At 40.6% G+C, this 16,802-nt stretch overlaps 1 protein-coding gene and 1 long non-coding RNA gene across 4 annotated transcripts in view; one reads left to right on the forward strand and one right to left on the reverse strand.

The window, feature by feature from the left end:
- Window positions 1–686: 686 nt before the first annotated feature.
- LOC112835944 (uncharacterized) lies at window positions 687–16,105 on the reverse strand. The gene is made up of 3 exons (XR_003211343.2): window positions 15,741–16,105; window positions 12,739–12,826; window positions 687–1,973 (listed from the first exon to the last, which is right to left on the reverse strand). It is a non-coding gene; the product is annotated as an uncharacterized lncRNA (long non-coding RNA).
- A 32-nt stretch (window positions 16,106–16,137) lies between these two features.
- SLC30A9 (solute carrier family 30 member 9) overlaps window positions 16,138–16,802 on the forward strand; it is a 77,235-nt gene continuing 76,570 nt past the window's right edge. For 2 of the 3 annotated variants that reach the window (XM_025887542.2, XM_073891593.1), the window contains exon 1: window positions 16,138–16,408. In XM_025887542.2, the coding sequence (XP_025743327.2) occupies window positions 16,153–16,408 (256 nt within the window). In that variant the 5' untranslated portion in view covers window positions 16,138–16,152. Of the gene's footprint in view, window positions 16,409–16,548; window positions 16,745–16,802 lie in introns of all 3 variants that reach the window. The other variant, XM_025887545.2, reaches the window with a different exon arrangement.

Raw genomic sequence — 16,802 nt, forward strand, 5'->3', positions numbered from 1 at the left:
CATTTTTCTTAAACAATAATTTGATGACTTTGTTTTTTAACTGGATAGTCCACTTAAACTTACTGTCATTACTGATATATATATATTTGGGCTTATTTTCAGTATATTGTGCTCTTTGTCCTGCCTTTTGTGTTTCTTTTTCCTCCTTTCTTGATTTTTCTTTAATTGGATTTTTTTTCATCCTATTTTACCTATCTCCCATTTTGGAATTTGTATACACTTACTACTGTTTCTTTTTTTCCATTAAACTTTAGAAATTTGAACATCCATACCTAAAGTTTTGTGTTAAAAATTTTAGTATGTTTCTGCTAGGGGCTTCGGGGCACTACCAAGCTGGGACCACTTAAATTCTCAGCTCTAGATTTTTTTTTTTTTCTATATGGAAAGTATAAATTGGAGACACAAATGTTACGGATATGGGCTTGTGGTTATGCAGAGCTTTCTTCCCTCCACCTGGCTCCAAGGGTAGAAAAAGGCAACTTTCCTAGCTGCCTCTTTAAACTTCAAATGCAGTTTTTGTTACGCTGATGTCTCTCGTTAGAATCCCCTCCTTGGGTGGCCTTCTTTATCCCCTGCCTTCTTGTCTGGTACTGGCTTCCCACCTCTTACTCCATGTTTGAGAGGTACTAGATAGATTGATTACCTGTGTATTCACTTATTCTGAAAATTCTTTACATTTTATCATCTTGGGTTTTTTTTTTTTAAGGTGTGTGTGTGGTAGGGTGCATTTATTTTACCATTTGACCAGATTTTTTGGGTTGATTTTAGTGGAAAGTTTATTTGGGGTGTTGGCCATACTACTAGAAACAAATCAGTCCAAAGTTAGGCTTTGAGATTTGAGAGCTGGTCAGCACCAACAAAAGAAAGGTCTTTTGGTAGGGTTTCATTCTGAAGAATTGGAAGGATCCAAAGCCTCCCCTTCAAGATAGGTGGAACTTAAATGATCCTTTATTGCTGGTCCAAGATAGACATGGGAACCTAATGGGATGCAAGGGGCAGGAAAAGACTGGGGAGAAGGGTAGGTGATGGTGTAGAGGCAAGGAGCCTTAGAAAAGGGACTACTGTCTATCTGAAGTAGACTCTGATAACGGTCTGATAAGAGACTCCCTGGGAAAAGTAAATAAATGTTTTGCCATATTCTCTGAGCTCTTTATTCAGGATCTCTCAGTTTTCTTTCTGGTTGATGGATTCAAACCGACATAACAGCTGTATGTTAAAGTATGATCAAGGAGTAGCAAATACATGTAACATCAATCAAGTGTAATGTCAGAAAGTCCACAAATGGTGGTTATAATCTTTAGACATTCTCTTGGTTTCCTTGGGCCTCAGTTTCCTCATTTGTAGAATGTGGCCAATAGACAGTTATTTTGAGGATTGTTTGAAGTGAACATATTCGTACACTGTAATGGTTTGTACAAACAAATAGCTACGTTTTATGTTTCTCATTTTACCTTAAGGGATTCTGGGACTCCTGGAATTTAAAGAATTTCTTTGAAGATCCTGCTTGATGAGTCAGTGTTTAGTTAAAACTTGTGTTATCGTGTTTTAAGTCAGCACCTTTCTGGGCAAAAAAGAAACTGGACCTGTTAGGAGACTCCCTGCCCCTGCCTTAAAATAGAAAGCCTTATGTTGGCAGTTGGATATTTCCAGGGATATAAAGGTTCATGCAAGGGACAGAAAGCAAAAATGCTATTACTTGGCAAATATCAGATCGGCTTCTGGAATTGTGAGAGCTCTCTTCAGAAGTACATCTTCAAAATCAGTAAATGATTGAAAGTCCTCTCTAAAACATGCTATTTCTAAACTATCCCAAATGAGTGCATAAGAAGGATGCAAAAATAGTCTAAGAAATGCTCAAAACTAAATTTATCTGTAATATGCAGAGAATGAGGCCCAGAATTACAATTCTTTCTTCTTTAGGGAATTTGCCAGAAATTCGGAGCGACTTCCTTCTTTTATCCCAAGTGAGACACCTAGAAGTAGTGGAGATAAAACCATTATTATTGGAAAGGCAGTAGAGCATGGCCCAGCTTTAGGGTCTGAAATCTGACAGGCTTGGTTTCAGTCAACTCTTAGCCCTGTGATCAGTTTCTCCTATAAAATGGGGTTACTAGGACCCCATACACTGTGAGATGATAAAATGAGCTCAAGCACAGAGTGTTTAGCACAGTGCTTCACATCTAAGGGCATACAGCATTTTGGCTGTCATCATCATCTGTAATTTAGAACAATTCTGTGGAGTGCTTTATTGAATTGCTTGAGTAGTTAACATAATTTCCCACTTATCTGTATCCCAAACAGAAAATAACTGTAATTATTTTCCAGGTAGCGTTTAGTTTGTATCAATGGCCACCTCTCATTTTCTCCCTTACCCAAGTTCTATAAAATTTTGAATTGTCAAAAAAAGTTTGAATTTTGGAGATTACATGATATTGTGATATAATGGTAAGAGCCCAGAATCTGGTTAGAGCCCAGATTTCAGTAGAAATCTACTTGATGCAGATCTGTGACCTTGGGTAATGAATTTAATCACTCTTGATAGCTTCTCTTTTGAAAAATAGGGAGTAGTATAGGATCAAAATCATTAATGTATGTATGATAGGATAGAGTTTTCTTCCCTGCCACTCCCTTCCATTTTCTGGAATGTTGTATTCTAAAGGCTACATAATTAGAAGGGTGTTTTAAAAATAATGTTACCTAAAATAGTGAAGGAGAAAAAGTATCAGTGCAACGAGGAAAGATCTAATTGCATTCAATATTTTATCCAGGGGAGGGGGTTGTTTAGACTCCCATAAGGTCTTCTCCCTTCCGCCTCATGCATATTCAAGTTCTGAAATCTGCCCACAACAATAGTAGAACTAGTTGGAGTAGGGAAAGACTGGGAGCTGAGATTCTGAGGAAAGTGTAAGTATATCAAAAGGACTAAGAGACTGTGTGTGTGTGTGTGTGTGTGTGTGTGTGTGTGTGTGTGTGTGTGTGTGTGTAGAAGCAACAGAAATACAATGCAAAGCACAAATGCAAGCCACATACATAATTTTAAATTTTCTAGGAGCACATTAAGAACAGTAAAAAGAAATAGGTGAAATTTTTATAATATTTTATTTAACCCACTGTATCCAAAATAACTATTCAACAGTTATTAATATATTTTATATATATGTTTTCATATTAAGTTTTTGAAATCCGGTATATACTTTATTATAGTACCATCTCAATTCACACTAGCCATATATCAAATACTTATTCTCCATATACAACTAGTGGCTAAGTTATTGGACAACACAGGTATTGAAGGTATGAAGGAGATTGTAAGAGATTTCTCTGGTGAACTTGGCCTTAGCACGTGTTGCTCCCCCAGAGGCTACGAGTAAGACTCCATGCCTGTGAATGGTGCTTAGGGGCCAGCTGAACGGAGCATAAAAGGATGACTCTAATCTCCACCGGCTTGTGGACTTTGTGTGGTTTGGATTACTCACGGCCTGAAAATGAAGTTGGGATTGAACATTTCTTTGGGGTTCCGTGTATATGTTAAATTGGCCAAATTAAGTGTTAAGAGATTAAACCACCTTTCTCTTCCACAATAATGGTGTATTAGTCTACTTGGGCTAACAACAAAATTTATTTTCTCAAGAATTCTGGAGGCTGGAAAGTCCAAGGTCAAGGTGCTAGCAAGGTAGATTTCATTCTGAGGCCTTTTCTCTTGGCTTGTAAATAGCTACCATCTCACTGTATGTTCAGATATGTATACCTGGAGAAGAAAGAGCTCTTTCTCTTACAAGCCCACAAGTCCTATTGGCTTAAGGCTTGCCCTTATAATTTAACCTTAATTACCTCCTAAAAGCCCTATCTTCTAATATAGTCACATTGGGGGTTAGGACTGCAATATAAGAATTTAGGGGTGAGGAGGGAACAAAATTCTGTCCACAATATATGGGCTTAGTGTTTTAAGATACATATGTAGAAAGTATTTTGAAAGATACATATGTAGAAAGTATTTTATAACTAAGAAAAGTGAAACCTGAGAGATGGTAGAAAGATACATATGTAGAAAGTATTTTATAACTAAGAAAAGTGAAACCTGAGAGATGGTAGAATGCCACTTTAGAGTGTATCTGTGATATAGCACTTTCATCTGTGAGTAAAGGATCTGTGGCCATGTTCAAGGCTGGCTCTGCCAGGAGGTGACCTGAGGCAAGTTATTTATGTTTCTAGGGCTCAGTTTCCATATCTGTAAAACAGGTAATACCTGTTTCTCTTGAAGTGGTTGTGAGTTTAATAATGTGTTAAAGTGCTTTGTGAACTCTAGTGCTATTTAGGTGTTTGGTGATATCAAATTACCATGTCCTGCGCATAGTAAACACTGAAGTTTTTTTTGTTAAAGATCTTATTTTTAAGGGCGCCTGGGTGGCTCAGATGGTTAAGCGTCTGCCTTCGGCTCAGGTCATGATCCCAGGGTCCTGGGATCGAGTCCCGCATCGGGCTCCCTGCTCCTTGGGAGCCTGCTTCTCCCTCTGCCTCTCTCTCTCTCTCTCTGTCTCTCATGAATAAATAAATAAAATCTTAAAATAAAAAAAAAGATCTTATTTTTAAGTAATCTCTACACCCAAAGCAGGCCTTGAACTTAACAATCCTGAAATCAAGAGTCACATGCTCTACCGACTGAGCCAGCCAGGTACCCCCACTGAAAATATTTTTTAAATGACTTCAGCAGAGTAAGGATGATTGATAGATAATATATGTATCAGGTAGTGTTAATGTTAAAGCTCTCTATTAATGTAAGAGTTTATATTACCAGTGTTGAGAATACATGTATTTCTGCCTTTTGATTCTTAGAAAACACATTACATCATATATGCTAATCCTGTATGTCAGAAGCATGAAATTATCAGAATGTCCCCAAACCAACCTGTCAATAAATGGTGTCAGTTATACCTTCAAAATATATCCAGAATCAGCCTATTTCTCTTCACCTGCCTCAATTGCCACCATGGGCCAAATCATCTTCACTTCTCACCTAGTTGTTATAGTAGTTCTTCACTTTTCTCTTTCTTCTGCTTTTGCCCAGCCCCTTTCCTTATGTCTGTTTTCAATGCAGCAATCATAGTGATCCTTTTAAATCATACATGTCTCCTCTGCTCAAAGCCCTTCACTGTTTCCACTCTCAAAGCCCCTGCAGTAACCTACCAGCACCTACTGGATCACTCTCCTCTTGGTCCTCATCACCTACCACTTTTCCCCTTGTTCATCTTGTTCCAGCCACACTGGTTTCCTTGCTCTTCCTTGAATGTGCCAAGTACACTTCTCACGCACACAAGTACTCCTTGTTTCCCCTCTACTTAGAATGTTTACCTAGATACCCATTTAACTCACTCCTTTACATCCTTCAGATCTTTATTCAGATGTCACCTTGGTCAGACCTTTCCTTTTTTTTTAATTATTTTTAAAAAATTACTTATTTTGGGGGGCAGAGGGAGAGGAAGAAGCAGACTCCCCACTGAGTGTGGAGTCCTGTGTGGGGCTCGATCGCACAACCCTGAGATCAGGACCCAAGCCAAAATTAAAGAGTTGGATGCTCAACCGACTGAGCCACCCAGGTACCCCCTCCCTTTTTTTTTAAAAAATTTAAATTCAATTAACTTTAACTTCAATCAACATATAGTGCGTTATTACTTTCAGAGGTAGAGTTCAGTGACTTATCAGTCTGTATAATACCCAGTGCTCATCACATTCACATGCCCTCCTTAATGTCCATCACCCTGTTACCCCATCCCCCCACCCTCTCCTCTCCAGCAACCCTCAGTTTGTTTCCTATGATTAAGAGTCTCTTACGGTTTGTCTCCCTCTCTGGTTTTGTCTTGTTTTATTTTTCCCTCCCTTCCCCTATGATCCTGTTTTGTTTCTTAAATTCCATATAAGAGTGAGATCATTATCATATATGATAATTGTCTTTCTCTGGCTGACTTATTTCGCTTAGCATAATAACCTCTAGTTCCATCCACGTTGCATATGGGAAGATTTCGGTTTCTTTTGATGGCTGAGTAGTATTCCATTGTGTGTGTGTGTGTGTGTGTGTGTGTGTGTATATATATATATATATATATATATATATATATATATACCACATCTTCTTTATCTGTCGATGGACATCTGGTCTCTTTCCATAGTTTGGCTCCTGTGGACATTGCTGCTATAAACATTGGGGTGCACGTGCCCTGTCGGATCACTACATTTGTATCTTTGGGATAAATACCTAGTAGTGCAATTACTAGGTCGTAGGGTAGCTCTATTTTCAACTTTTTGAAGAACCTCCATACTATTTTGCAGAGTGGTTGCACCAGCCTACATTCCCACCAACAGTCTAAGAGGGTTCCCCTTTCTCCACATCCTTGCCAACATCTGTCATTTCCTGAGTAGTTAATTTTAGCCATTCTTGGTCAGACCTTTCCTGACCACCCTATCTAAATGTGCCATACTCCAACCCTGGCATTTCTTCTCCTTAGCTGCTTTATTTTTCTCTACAATACTTATGGTCTTAGAGTGCTTATCATATGGCACGTAGCATTGTCATATATTTATTTTATCATCTGTCTCCCCCACCAGAGTGTAAGCTTTATTAGGACAAGAATGTGTTCCTATTTTTCCGTTGTTAAAAGCCAGTTCCTAGAATATACACTGAATGTTTGAAACAAAATCCACCATAGTTAAACAGAAAAAGATCCTTTTCAAAGTATATTGGGTAGCTAACAAAATCTGGAAGTAGAGAATCAAGCTTGGAAGCTATAGAACCAGGAGTGATGCAACTTCCATTGGAGACTGTGGGGCCACTCACCAAAACTTCTGTCCCTATTCTCTCTGAAAACTGCATGTATCTTGGCCTCATACCTCTTCCCTTGTTCCAAATTTATTCCATGAGATGCCTTGCTTTTCCCATTACTTTCTTTCAAGTGGAAGTCTCTGTCACATCTGTGGGCCCTAAGCTGCAAGGGCAAGTGGGGAAGCAAGTCCCAGCCTTCTGCCTTGGAGAAGTAGACCCCACAAGGTGGGAGATTCCCCAGGTATTGGAATTACATTAAAGTATGCTGGGCAGACAGAAAATATGATAAATATCCTTCACTGGCACTGGACTACTCTATCATTAAAAAAAAAAAAAAATTCCAGGGCCATCTGGAATGGCCAGCTTGGTCAGAAGAGCCTGCAACTCCTGATCTTGGGGTCATAGGTTTGAGCCTATGGGTGTAGAGATTACTAAAACAACAACAACAAAAAATGAACAAACTTAAAAAGAACTGCAAAACAATTTCATTAAAAAAAATTCCACGTCAGGAGATCTGAATTTAGATAGAAATTTTGTTTAATCTAGAATTAATTTTTTTTTTTTAATTTTAGAAACAATTCCTAAAACTGCCCCAATGGTTAGTCTGTTTCATACAATCAAATGCATCTGCTTGAAAGGAGCAACCCAGCAAAGAGATGTGCTCTTAGCAAGAAAGGTCAGGACCACTGTAGCCAGCCCCTTGGCAGCCCAGAGACCTGGGGGCAGAGCAGGCCAGTGGGTGTGGAGGAAGCCGGGGGTGGGCTTAGCAAATAGCTTTGGGGTGGCCAGAATTTGTTTCTAATAACAAACTGTTCAACAGTCTATTTTCAGATTTATTTTTCTTCATTCCTGATTTTGTTTCTAAGCTTTGTCAGTTGCATATTTTCTCATTTCACATCCTGATAAATAATAGCCAAAATCCATTGCCTAGAGTATGGTTTCCTTCATGAACTTGTACTTCTTGGCCAGAGGGTGGAGTGAGTAAACAGTCTGATGCTTTACTTATGGAAAGGGAATGAGTGTGAGCCCATTATCAGAAAAAACAGCAGGGGTGAAAAATACTGGGCTACCTCAGAGTTTTTCCTCTGTTGCCCTAAAAACTGTATTCAGCAGCTACGTCAGTGAGTAGCCTGCTGCCCAGCTCTGTTCAAAGACATTAGATTCTAGGACTAGTCTTGATTCCATTTAACCACTTTTTCTTTTTTAAATTATTATTTTTTGCAAGTATGGGATAGGAATGACTGCCACATTATTACAGATTTAAGTTTAGAATTCATTGTCATTACTGCACAATTTAGTTGCTGAAATAACATGTAGCAGAGGCTACACTGCAAGTTAATGAATAATTATTTTTTGTACTCTGGCCTCTGATTGCAATTCATTTGTCCCAGCCATGTGGGGTTAGTAATTATTTTTTTGACACTTTCTAAAATGTTTTTAGCTTTTTAAAAAATATTTTTGCTGCTTATTTTTTATTTCATTTTTTAAATTCTTTTCTGTTTATTAAATTCTTCCATTTGCCCCAATTCTTTTAAAAGGCTTTTTATGGTCTCTTTCTGTTTAGGTATGAATAAGAACGTAAAATGCTTCAATTGATTTATTCCTTATTGAAAAGAAGCCAAAGCCACAGTCAAGCTTGTTTACCATTTCACCGGTACAATCTAGGCCTTAGCCTTCAAGGGCATATTTTCAGGTTGTTACAAAGCATGCTTTGGCTTCCCTTCTCTAAAGTCTGCTCCTTCCTAACCAGGAAACAGGGCATGGACAGGATTATTTTCTTCCTTTTTCAGTTTCTCTATAGCTGCTGTGTCCAGATATGGCTTAGCCAAAATACAAGAATTGACTCAGTTCAAACCCCCCCTTTTTTTAATGGCTAAAAAGTAAAAGTCTGGATATTTTTAGAAAGAGCAAACAATTAGTGCAAAATTTCACAGAATTCTGATATATATATATATATATATATATAGAGAGAGAGAGAGAGAGAGAGAGAGAGAGAGAGATTGAGAGAGTTGCCAGACAAAAACTTCCAGCTAGCTATCCAAACACAAGGACTGTTGGAGGTGTCAGGAGAAAGGGTAGCACAGCTGGTGGGACCGAAACAGCTGACATGAAGCGTGGCCATGCTACTGAAATATTTGGTGGAAGATGGGTTCACAAGAGGCTGGGAATAAAAAAGAGCAAGACTCTGGCCATTTATCTTTTTACCTTCCTATCCCCACTTGTATAGATATTTGAGGAAAGAAGGAAAGAAATACTGCCTCCCATTCCTCTCTCACAGATTCCCAACAGTGATGCTGAGTGGGGAAGTGGCTTCAAACATGGACAGAACTGGTACTTGGTAAGGCCAGAGGGGAAGAGTTACGAAGTTATTTATGGAGAAATGGGAGGAGATGGTGGATGAGGAAATTGAGTAGAATGCCAGAGACAGAGCAGGGAGATCCCTAAAAGAGAGGGAAAGGATTCTAGAGGCTGAGAGAGCCTCTTAGGAATGTAGCTCGAAGTCATGTAACATTTAAGGGAAAATCCCTCTTTCTCCCAGTAGAGTTATGTATGTGTTTATTGAGGGGGAAGGAGAGCTGATTAGAAAAAGAGGTGAAAGTGGATTGAAAGCTCTCTCTGTAGGGTGAAAGTTGTAGAGATTTTACAGACATAACCGTAACTCTTTCTTTCTCTGAAGGAGCCTCTGTACTTACGGAGAATTAGAAGTTATGTAGTTCTTACAGTTTGCATGCATTCATTGACTCACTCAAATACATCTTATGTTCCATGTACTATTGTACGCTAGACACCAAGGCTTGAAAGATGAATACTAAACAATCCCTGTCTAAAGATACCAGGGGAAACAAAGATGTGTAACCAGTTTGAGAATCTCAAGATGCATAAGCATGAAATTTTCATATTTTCTACACTTGGTACTTGGTCAAACTTCATTGTTTTGGGGTACTAGCCTCCCTGGTTCTTAAAACTTTAATTCCAGGTACTGCAATTTAGTTCTCTTCATTTAAAACATTCATCTTCGGCATCTGGGCATCTGGGTGGCTCAGTTGGTTGAGCGTCTGACTCTTGGTTTTGGCTCAGGTCGTGATTTTGGGGCCATGGGATCGAGCCCTGTGTGGGGCTTTGTGCTCAGCAGGGGGTCTGCTTCTCTCCCTCTCCTCCCCCCTTTGGCCCCTGCTGAGCTCTCTCTTTCAAATAAATAAATACATCTTTTAAAAAAAACATTAGGGGGCGCCTGGGTGGCTCAGTCGTTGAGCATCTGCCTTCGGCTCAGGTCATGATCCCAGGGTCCTGGGATCAAGTCCTGCATCGGGCTCCCTGCTCAGCGGGAAGCCTGCTTCTCCCTCTCCTACTCCCGCTGCTTCTGTTCCCTCTCTCGCTGTGTCTCTCTCTGTCAAATAAATAAATAAAATCTTAAAAAAAAACAAAACATTAATCTCATATTTAATTTAAAAACACTCACGCCCCCTCCAGGGTAGAGTAGACGAGACCTGTGGTTCCAACTCACTTTCACACACCTCTTTCTCTTTTCCATATGCTTGCTTTTCTGATGGTGGGGTCAGGAGCTCAACAAGGAAAATATGTGATCTCCCAAATGCATGAGTGTGGTGAAGTTGTTGTCCCCTTTCTGTAGGTCATTGTGGCTTATCTAGCTACTTGTCAGTGAGGACACATGGGGCTCCCTGACAGGCCCCACTGAGGAGAAATTCAATCCCAAGCAGCTCCCTATGTTGTGATAGTTCTTTGCAGGACTTGCTGTATCCATCAGCTGACTACTCGTTGGCAGTGGTGATACACACATACCTGAGACACACATACTTGTTGCCCCATGTTTTGGTGTTCTGTGACAAGTCTATAGGTCTCAATCTCATTTTACTCTCTGTGATCCCAACTTGAGGTCTGTAGGATCAGTCAGGATCCACAGTCTCTGCTCTCTGTACCATCTCCTCCCAGTGCTCAAAATTTCCTCTCAAATTCATAGCACTGGGATAGGTCAGCAAGCTTGGTGGTTAAGCAGACATACAATGGGGATGGAGATACCACTCTCCTCATCTTGAAGATGCTACAAAACTTTATAAGTACCAAAGCAAAGGACAAATTTTCAAAATAAAACACAAAATATATTAACTATTAGTAAAATAAATTGGTAATTTAGACAATTTGATAATGTAACATTAAGAACTTCCTTTCCTTAAAAGACACCACTAAAAAATGGTAAGACAACTCACAAGAGTGGAAGATGATATTTGTAATACATATATCCAACAAGGGACTTGTTTCCAGAATATACAGATCATTAAGAATCATACAAATCAATCATACAAATCACACAAATCAGTAAGAAAAGCACAGACAATCTAAAAGAAAGGTGGGCAATAATAGTCTTAAATAGGATATGAAAAGCATATCCAAATGGACAATATGTATTTGAAAAGGTATCCAACTTCATTTATCATCAAGGAAATACAAATTAAAACTACAATGCCATGCCACTCCATACCTACCATGAGGCTAAAAAAGAAGATAGTAGCAAATGTCGGTGTGGTCATGAGGAAACAGAACTTTCACATACTGCTGTTGGGAGTGTATATTGGTACAACTACTTCAGAAAACTGCTAGTAACTGCTAAAGCTGGAAGTTTGCATACTGTGACCCAGTAATTTTAGTCCTAGGAATATATCCATCAGAAACACATACACATGTCCATGATAATTTGTAATAGTTCCAAAATGAAAATACCCAAATGCTAATCAGCAGTAAAACGGGCAAATTGTGGGATATCCATACAATGGGATCTTACATAGCTGTGAGAATGAAAATATGAATCCCACAAACATAATATTGAGGTAAAGAAACTAGATTCTTTCATATGTACAATGAAAGAATACAGAGTGTATATATAATTCATGCATATAAAGTCCCCAAACAGGGAAGATCAATCTATGTTGTTAGAAGCATGTTACCTTGAGGGGTGGGAGAGCAGTGAGTGGAAGAGAAGCTTCTGGGAAGCCAGTAATGCTGTGTACTGGTAACATAGTTTCATTCCTTAGTTAAAATCCTTAGAGGTGTGCCTGTAAGATTTATGCTTTCTTCTGCGTATTATACTTCAATAAAAAGTTAAATTTTTAAAGGGGTGCCTGGGTGGCTCAGTTGGTTAAGCGGCTGCCTTCGGCTCAGGTCATGATCCCGGGGTCCTGGGATCAAGTCCAGCATTGGGCTCCCTGCTTGGCGGGGAGCCTCCCTCTCCCTCTCCCTCTGCCTGCTGCTCTGCCTGCTTCTGCGCGCTCTCTCTCTCTCTCTCTCTCAAATAAATACAGTCTTAAAAAAAAAGTTAAATTTTTAAAAACCTACGAGAATTTCTTTTGGTGCCCCCACCTGTGGCTTTGCAGAAGAAATTTACTCTTCACAAATGCTGCCCTTCCCAAAAGTACCAAATCTACTTGCTCTCAGTCCCCAGGTTATTTTTCTCAAGGATAACGGTTATCAAACATTTCAGTCTCCTCTGTCCCCAGGAGTATTTAGTAACTTGATTTTCCCAATTGTAATGCCTGTAATCCCCCGATCACTAAACTCTGAGGAAGGGAGCCAGGGGCACATGGTGAAAGATGCATACATAAAAATTTACATATAAAATTTCCCCCCCAACTTAACAAAGTGAATTGCAGAAGGTGCTATTATTGGAGAAGCTAAGATGGATAAGAGAGCTAGGACCCAGGAATATGGTCATCATTGGAGAAATCACTCTTTTTATTCCTAGATGGAAGTGGCAAAGTGGCAAAGAACCTATTGAATGCAAGTGGAGTTACCATATAGTTATTTCACGTAATGTGATTTAGAAACAAGTTACTTCACAGAATAATGTGGGGACAAAACCCATCAGAACAACCAACCTCTGCCTCTCCCCCGTGCACCCCATGCTCACACACCTACAGATTTGGAGTCAGGGGACCAGTGTCTGATTCCATGTTCGAGCCCATCCTTGCTGAGTGGTTTTGGGAAAATCACTCAACAGCTCTGAAAAATGGAGAGGAGGATTAGCAGCCTGGTCAGACATCGTATCAAATTCACATTTCACTTTCTTTACTTATGCAGATGTTTGCCTATACATCCAAACTATGTCTGTGCAGACCCATACTGCTTCTGACCATGTTTGTACAGCAGGCATTGACACTCTTGGCTGTGGCCAGGTAGTCTCCCTTTTATCCACACATAAGCTGTTTTCTTTTTGAAGTGTTTAGGTGGGCAAGCTCCCTCCACCCCCAATCCTGCATGCAAAAATCAACATGATGCCCACAAATATCTGCATTCAAAATTAAATTTGTGTTCAGTACACCTCATGATAGAACCACTCACTTTATCTTGCAATGGATTATCTAACTCAATTTTCCAAATAAATGGCCAAGTTTGTCTCATGATCAGAATCACTATTTTCCCAAAGCAACAGACAAGGTGAAACCAAGGAACAGTCAGCTCAATTACAGAAGCAAATTCCTGAAAGATGTAGGAACTTCTTCAGAGTTCATGGAAAACCCTGCAGGTGTGGTGTGTGCTAATAATCAAATGACCCTTCACTCCTTTCCTAACTTCTATTTCCATCTCTCTGACTTAAGACTTACCTATATTTAGGCACCTATTTATATCACAAATCCTCATGAAAGTTTATTTTTTTGAAACTCAGTATCATGTTGATCATACATAAAAAAATCTAGGGACATGCTCTTTTGACCTACATTTCAGGAAACAAAAGACCATGTTGTCATTCAAGTCTTTTGAAAGACCTCGTATTTTCTTCCAAAGGATAAAACCCACTGACTTAGAAAGTAACGTGTGGTGGTAAAAAGCAAGATCTCTGCCTTAGTTTCCTCATCTATAACTTGCCTAAATGTTATGAATGAGATAATGCACATGGAGAGTGTGGCAATTAGTAAGTGATCAATATTATTACTAATATTTTTTAAGTAAATTGTACCCCAAACGTGGGGCTCAAACTCACAACCCCAAGATCGAGTCGCATGCTCTACCAACTATGCCAGCCAGACACCCCTAATAATATCACTATTTGAAATTGTGTTTATTTTTAAATTTTGTTTCCTCTGATAGAAAATAAGCACCATGATATTGGAATCTTACCATTTTGTACATATAGGCAGCTGCTGAATGTGTCTGAAGTGGAGCAGTAAGGCAAAATCTCTTGGTAAGGATGGGATTTCTCAAAGAATTTAGGGTCAAAGGAAATTCTCCTAAGGAACTCTAAAACTGACATTGCCTCAATTTTCAGCACTTGGGGAAATTTTGAGGACTGTCCAGCAGGACAAGTATATAATGACAATATAGGTGTAAACACCAAGACAGCCATAGAAGTATTTTAATCCAAGTCCTTGGAGACCTTATTATTTGATAGAACATCGGGAGGCTTAAACAAGATAACCCAGCATGATCTGCTTTATTCTTCAAATTTATTTGGCAAGTCAAGACTTCTGGAGGTTTATCAAAATTAATACAGTATCCAAGTTAAGAAACCAGGGGCTACTTTAAGAATCCGAAGCAGGTAAGCATTATTAGTGAAGGTCAATGGATATTTACATAAAATTAGAGCTAAGCCTTTATGTATTTTATATCATAGAGTTGAATTTCTGTTAAAATCTGTTATAAGGAAGAGATAAAAACTTTCCAGTAATACTCAGTTATTTGAGTAACCTTGAGGTTATGCATATTATGGCAATTTTTAAATGTCCACTCAATTTTTTTTTAAGTGAAGGAAGGTAACCAAGTAAGTGGTGAAATTATTTTTTTTTTAAAGATTTTTATTTATTTGAGAGAGACAGAGGGGGAAGAGAACGCTGCACGAGAGTGGGGAGGACCAAAGGGGTAGGGCTCCCTGTGGGGCTCCATCCCATCATCTGGAGATGATGACCTGAGCTGAAATCAAGAGTGGGACGCTTAGGGGCACCTGGGTGGCTCGATAGGTTGGGCCTCTGCCTTTGGCTGCGGTCATGATACCAGTGTCCTTGGATTGAGCCTCATCTGGCTCCCTGCTCAGCGGGGAGTCTGCTTCTCCCTCTCCCTCTGCCACTCCCCCTGCTTGTGCTCTCTCGCGCCAGCATGCCCTCTCTCCGTGTCAAATAAATAAAAAATCTTAAAAAAAAAAAAGTGGGACCCTTAACCGACTAAGCCACTGAGATGCCCTGACCATTTAACGTTTTAAACTAGGTTTGTCACAGAAGTTAACTTTGTTTACCATTCTTAGGTTAATTTCATCACTATGACTTCACAAACCGGTTATCTAAATTAGCATAAAAGACTTGATTCTCTCAAAATTAGGAACATGCTAATTGATTTCTCTTTGAAATAGTTAATTGTGTAGTAACATAGTTAAGCTACTCAAATTGATTTCAAAACAAACCACCATGCATTCCCCTCAACTTATTTGTTGTGCCAGCTATTGTTTTTTACCCCCTTCGAAACAGCAATGTACAAAACCTAAGATTCCGGCATCCTGATGCTTATTTTCTATTCCGAGAGAAAATTAAAAAAAAAAACCACACAGATAATTTCGAATAGTGATAAGCATTTTGAAGAAAATATACAAGGCAACCCGGCAGAGAATAACCAGCCCTACTACACTGGCCAGGGTTAAGGAAAGCCTCTCCCGAGTTTACGCTGAGTCCTGAACAAGCCTGTCAGGGGTAAACACCACGGTGAATATTGTTCCGGTCTCTTTCTCTCTAGAACCAGACTGACTCCTTTTCCGATGTCTGCACATCTCCCTCTACTCAGGCAAATCTTGAACATATGAAGGCCTTACTTTACTACACTACACACGAGAATCTGAGGTTCAGAGGTTAGTAAGGCAAGTACTGATTCCAAAATGAGTACTTGCCTTCATGTACTGGCTACACAAAAGTGTGTTACAAAGAGAACGACGTACTGTGGCAATGTTCGGAGAGTAGTGAGTTCGGTACGTTAGCCGCTGCTTAGGCTCATCCAAGAAGGCTCCCGAAAGAGGTTAAGAAAACCAGCATCTTTCTTTTCCACCTTTCTTCCCATTTCCAACACCACCGCCCAAATTTCGAGCTCACAAATTAGAAGGGAGCAGGCAGACGCCGGAAAAGGCCCTGTCACTTCTCCCAAAGCTTTCCTAGCTGTTTAGATGAAAACAATACGCGATGATTTCCAACTAAAGCGAAAAGATACAGATGCGGGAAAAAAGGGCGGACACCAAACCCTGACTGCAGCCACGCCCTGCCCACGCCGCGGGTCTCGGTCTGCGAAGACAAGGCCTCCAGATTTGTACTCTTTGTCTACGTCACTTCCGCCACCTGCGCGACCGGCGCCGATAAATGATGTTACCATTTCCGGGTCAAAGAGGCCGCAGCGGCGGCGCAGGCGTGAGCGTTAGCCCGTGTCCAGTCTATGGAGTTAGTTCCCCGCGGCGTCGCGGAGGCAGGAGGTGGTGTCCGAGTGGGGGCCTTTGCCCCGCCAGGATGTTACCGGGCTTGGCCGCCGCCGCTGCGGCCCACAGATGTAGCTGGTCCTCCCTGTGCCGGCTCCGTCTGCGCTGCAGGGCGGCGGCCCACGGCTCCAGCGAGCGCCAGGGTGAGTGTCCCGCCTCGGCCGCTGGCTCCACGGCAGCGGGCCTGGAGGAGCAGGCCGGGCTCGGCGCCTCGCCTCCGGCACTTCGCCCGCTTGCCCTTCCCCAACCCCAGAACCTTCCTTTCGGGTCTCTGTCTTTGCAGTTCAGCCCGCCCAGCTGGCGGGGACTTCTGACAGCTCTCCCAGACCCTGGTTTTGCCTAAGGCCCTAGCACGACTCGCATGGAAACTTGCGGGTAGCTCTCCGGCTGGGTCACAGACATGAAGCCAACCACTTTGTACCAGATAAAATGCTACGTGCGCATCGCGGTGTCCCCCGATGACAACCCCTCTCCCCTAGGTAATGAGAAATTGCGGAATCCTAAAAGTGCCAGGGTCTTTTCGATTTCACCGACTCC

Source organism: Callorhinus ursinus, unplaced genomic scaffold (assembly GCF_003265705.2).
Source record: "Callorhinus ursinus isolate GAN/ISIS: 27379988/994484 unplaced genomic scaffold, GSC_fseal_2.0 scaffold4, whole genome shotgun sequence".
Classification (NCBI taxonomy): domain Eukaryota; kingdom Metazoa; phylum Chordata; class Mammalia; order Carnivora; family Otariidae; genus Callorhinus; species Callorhinus ursinus.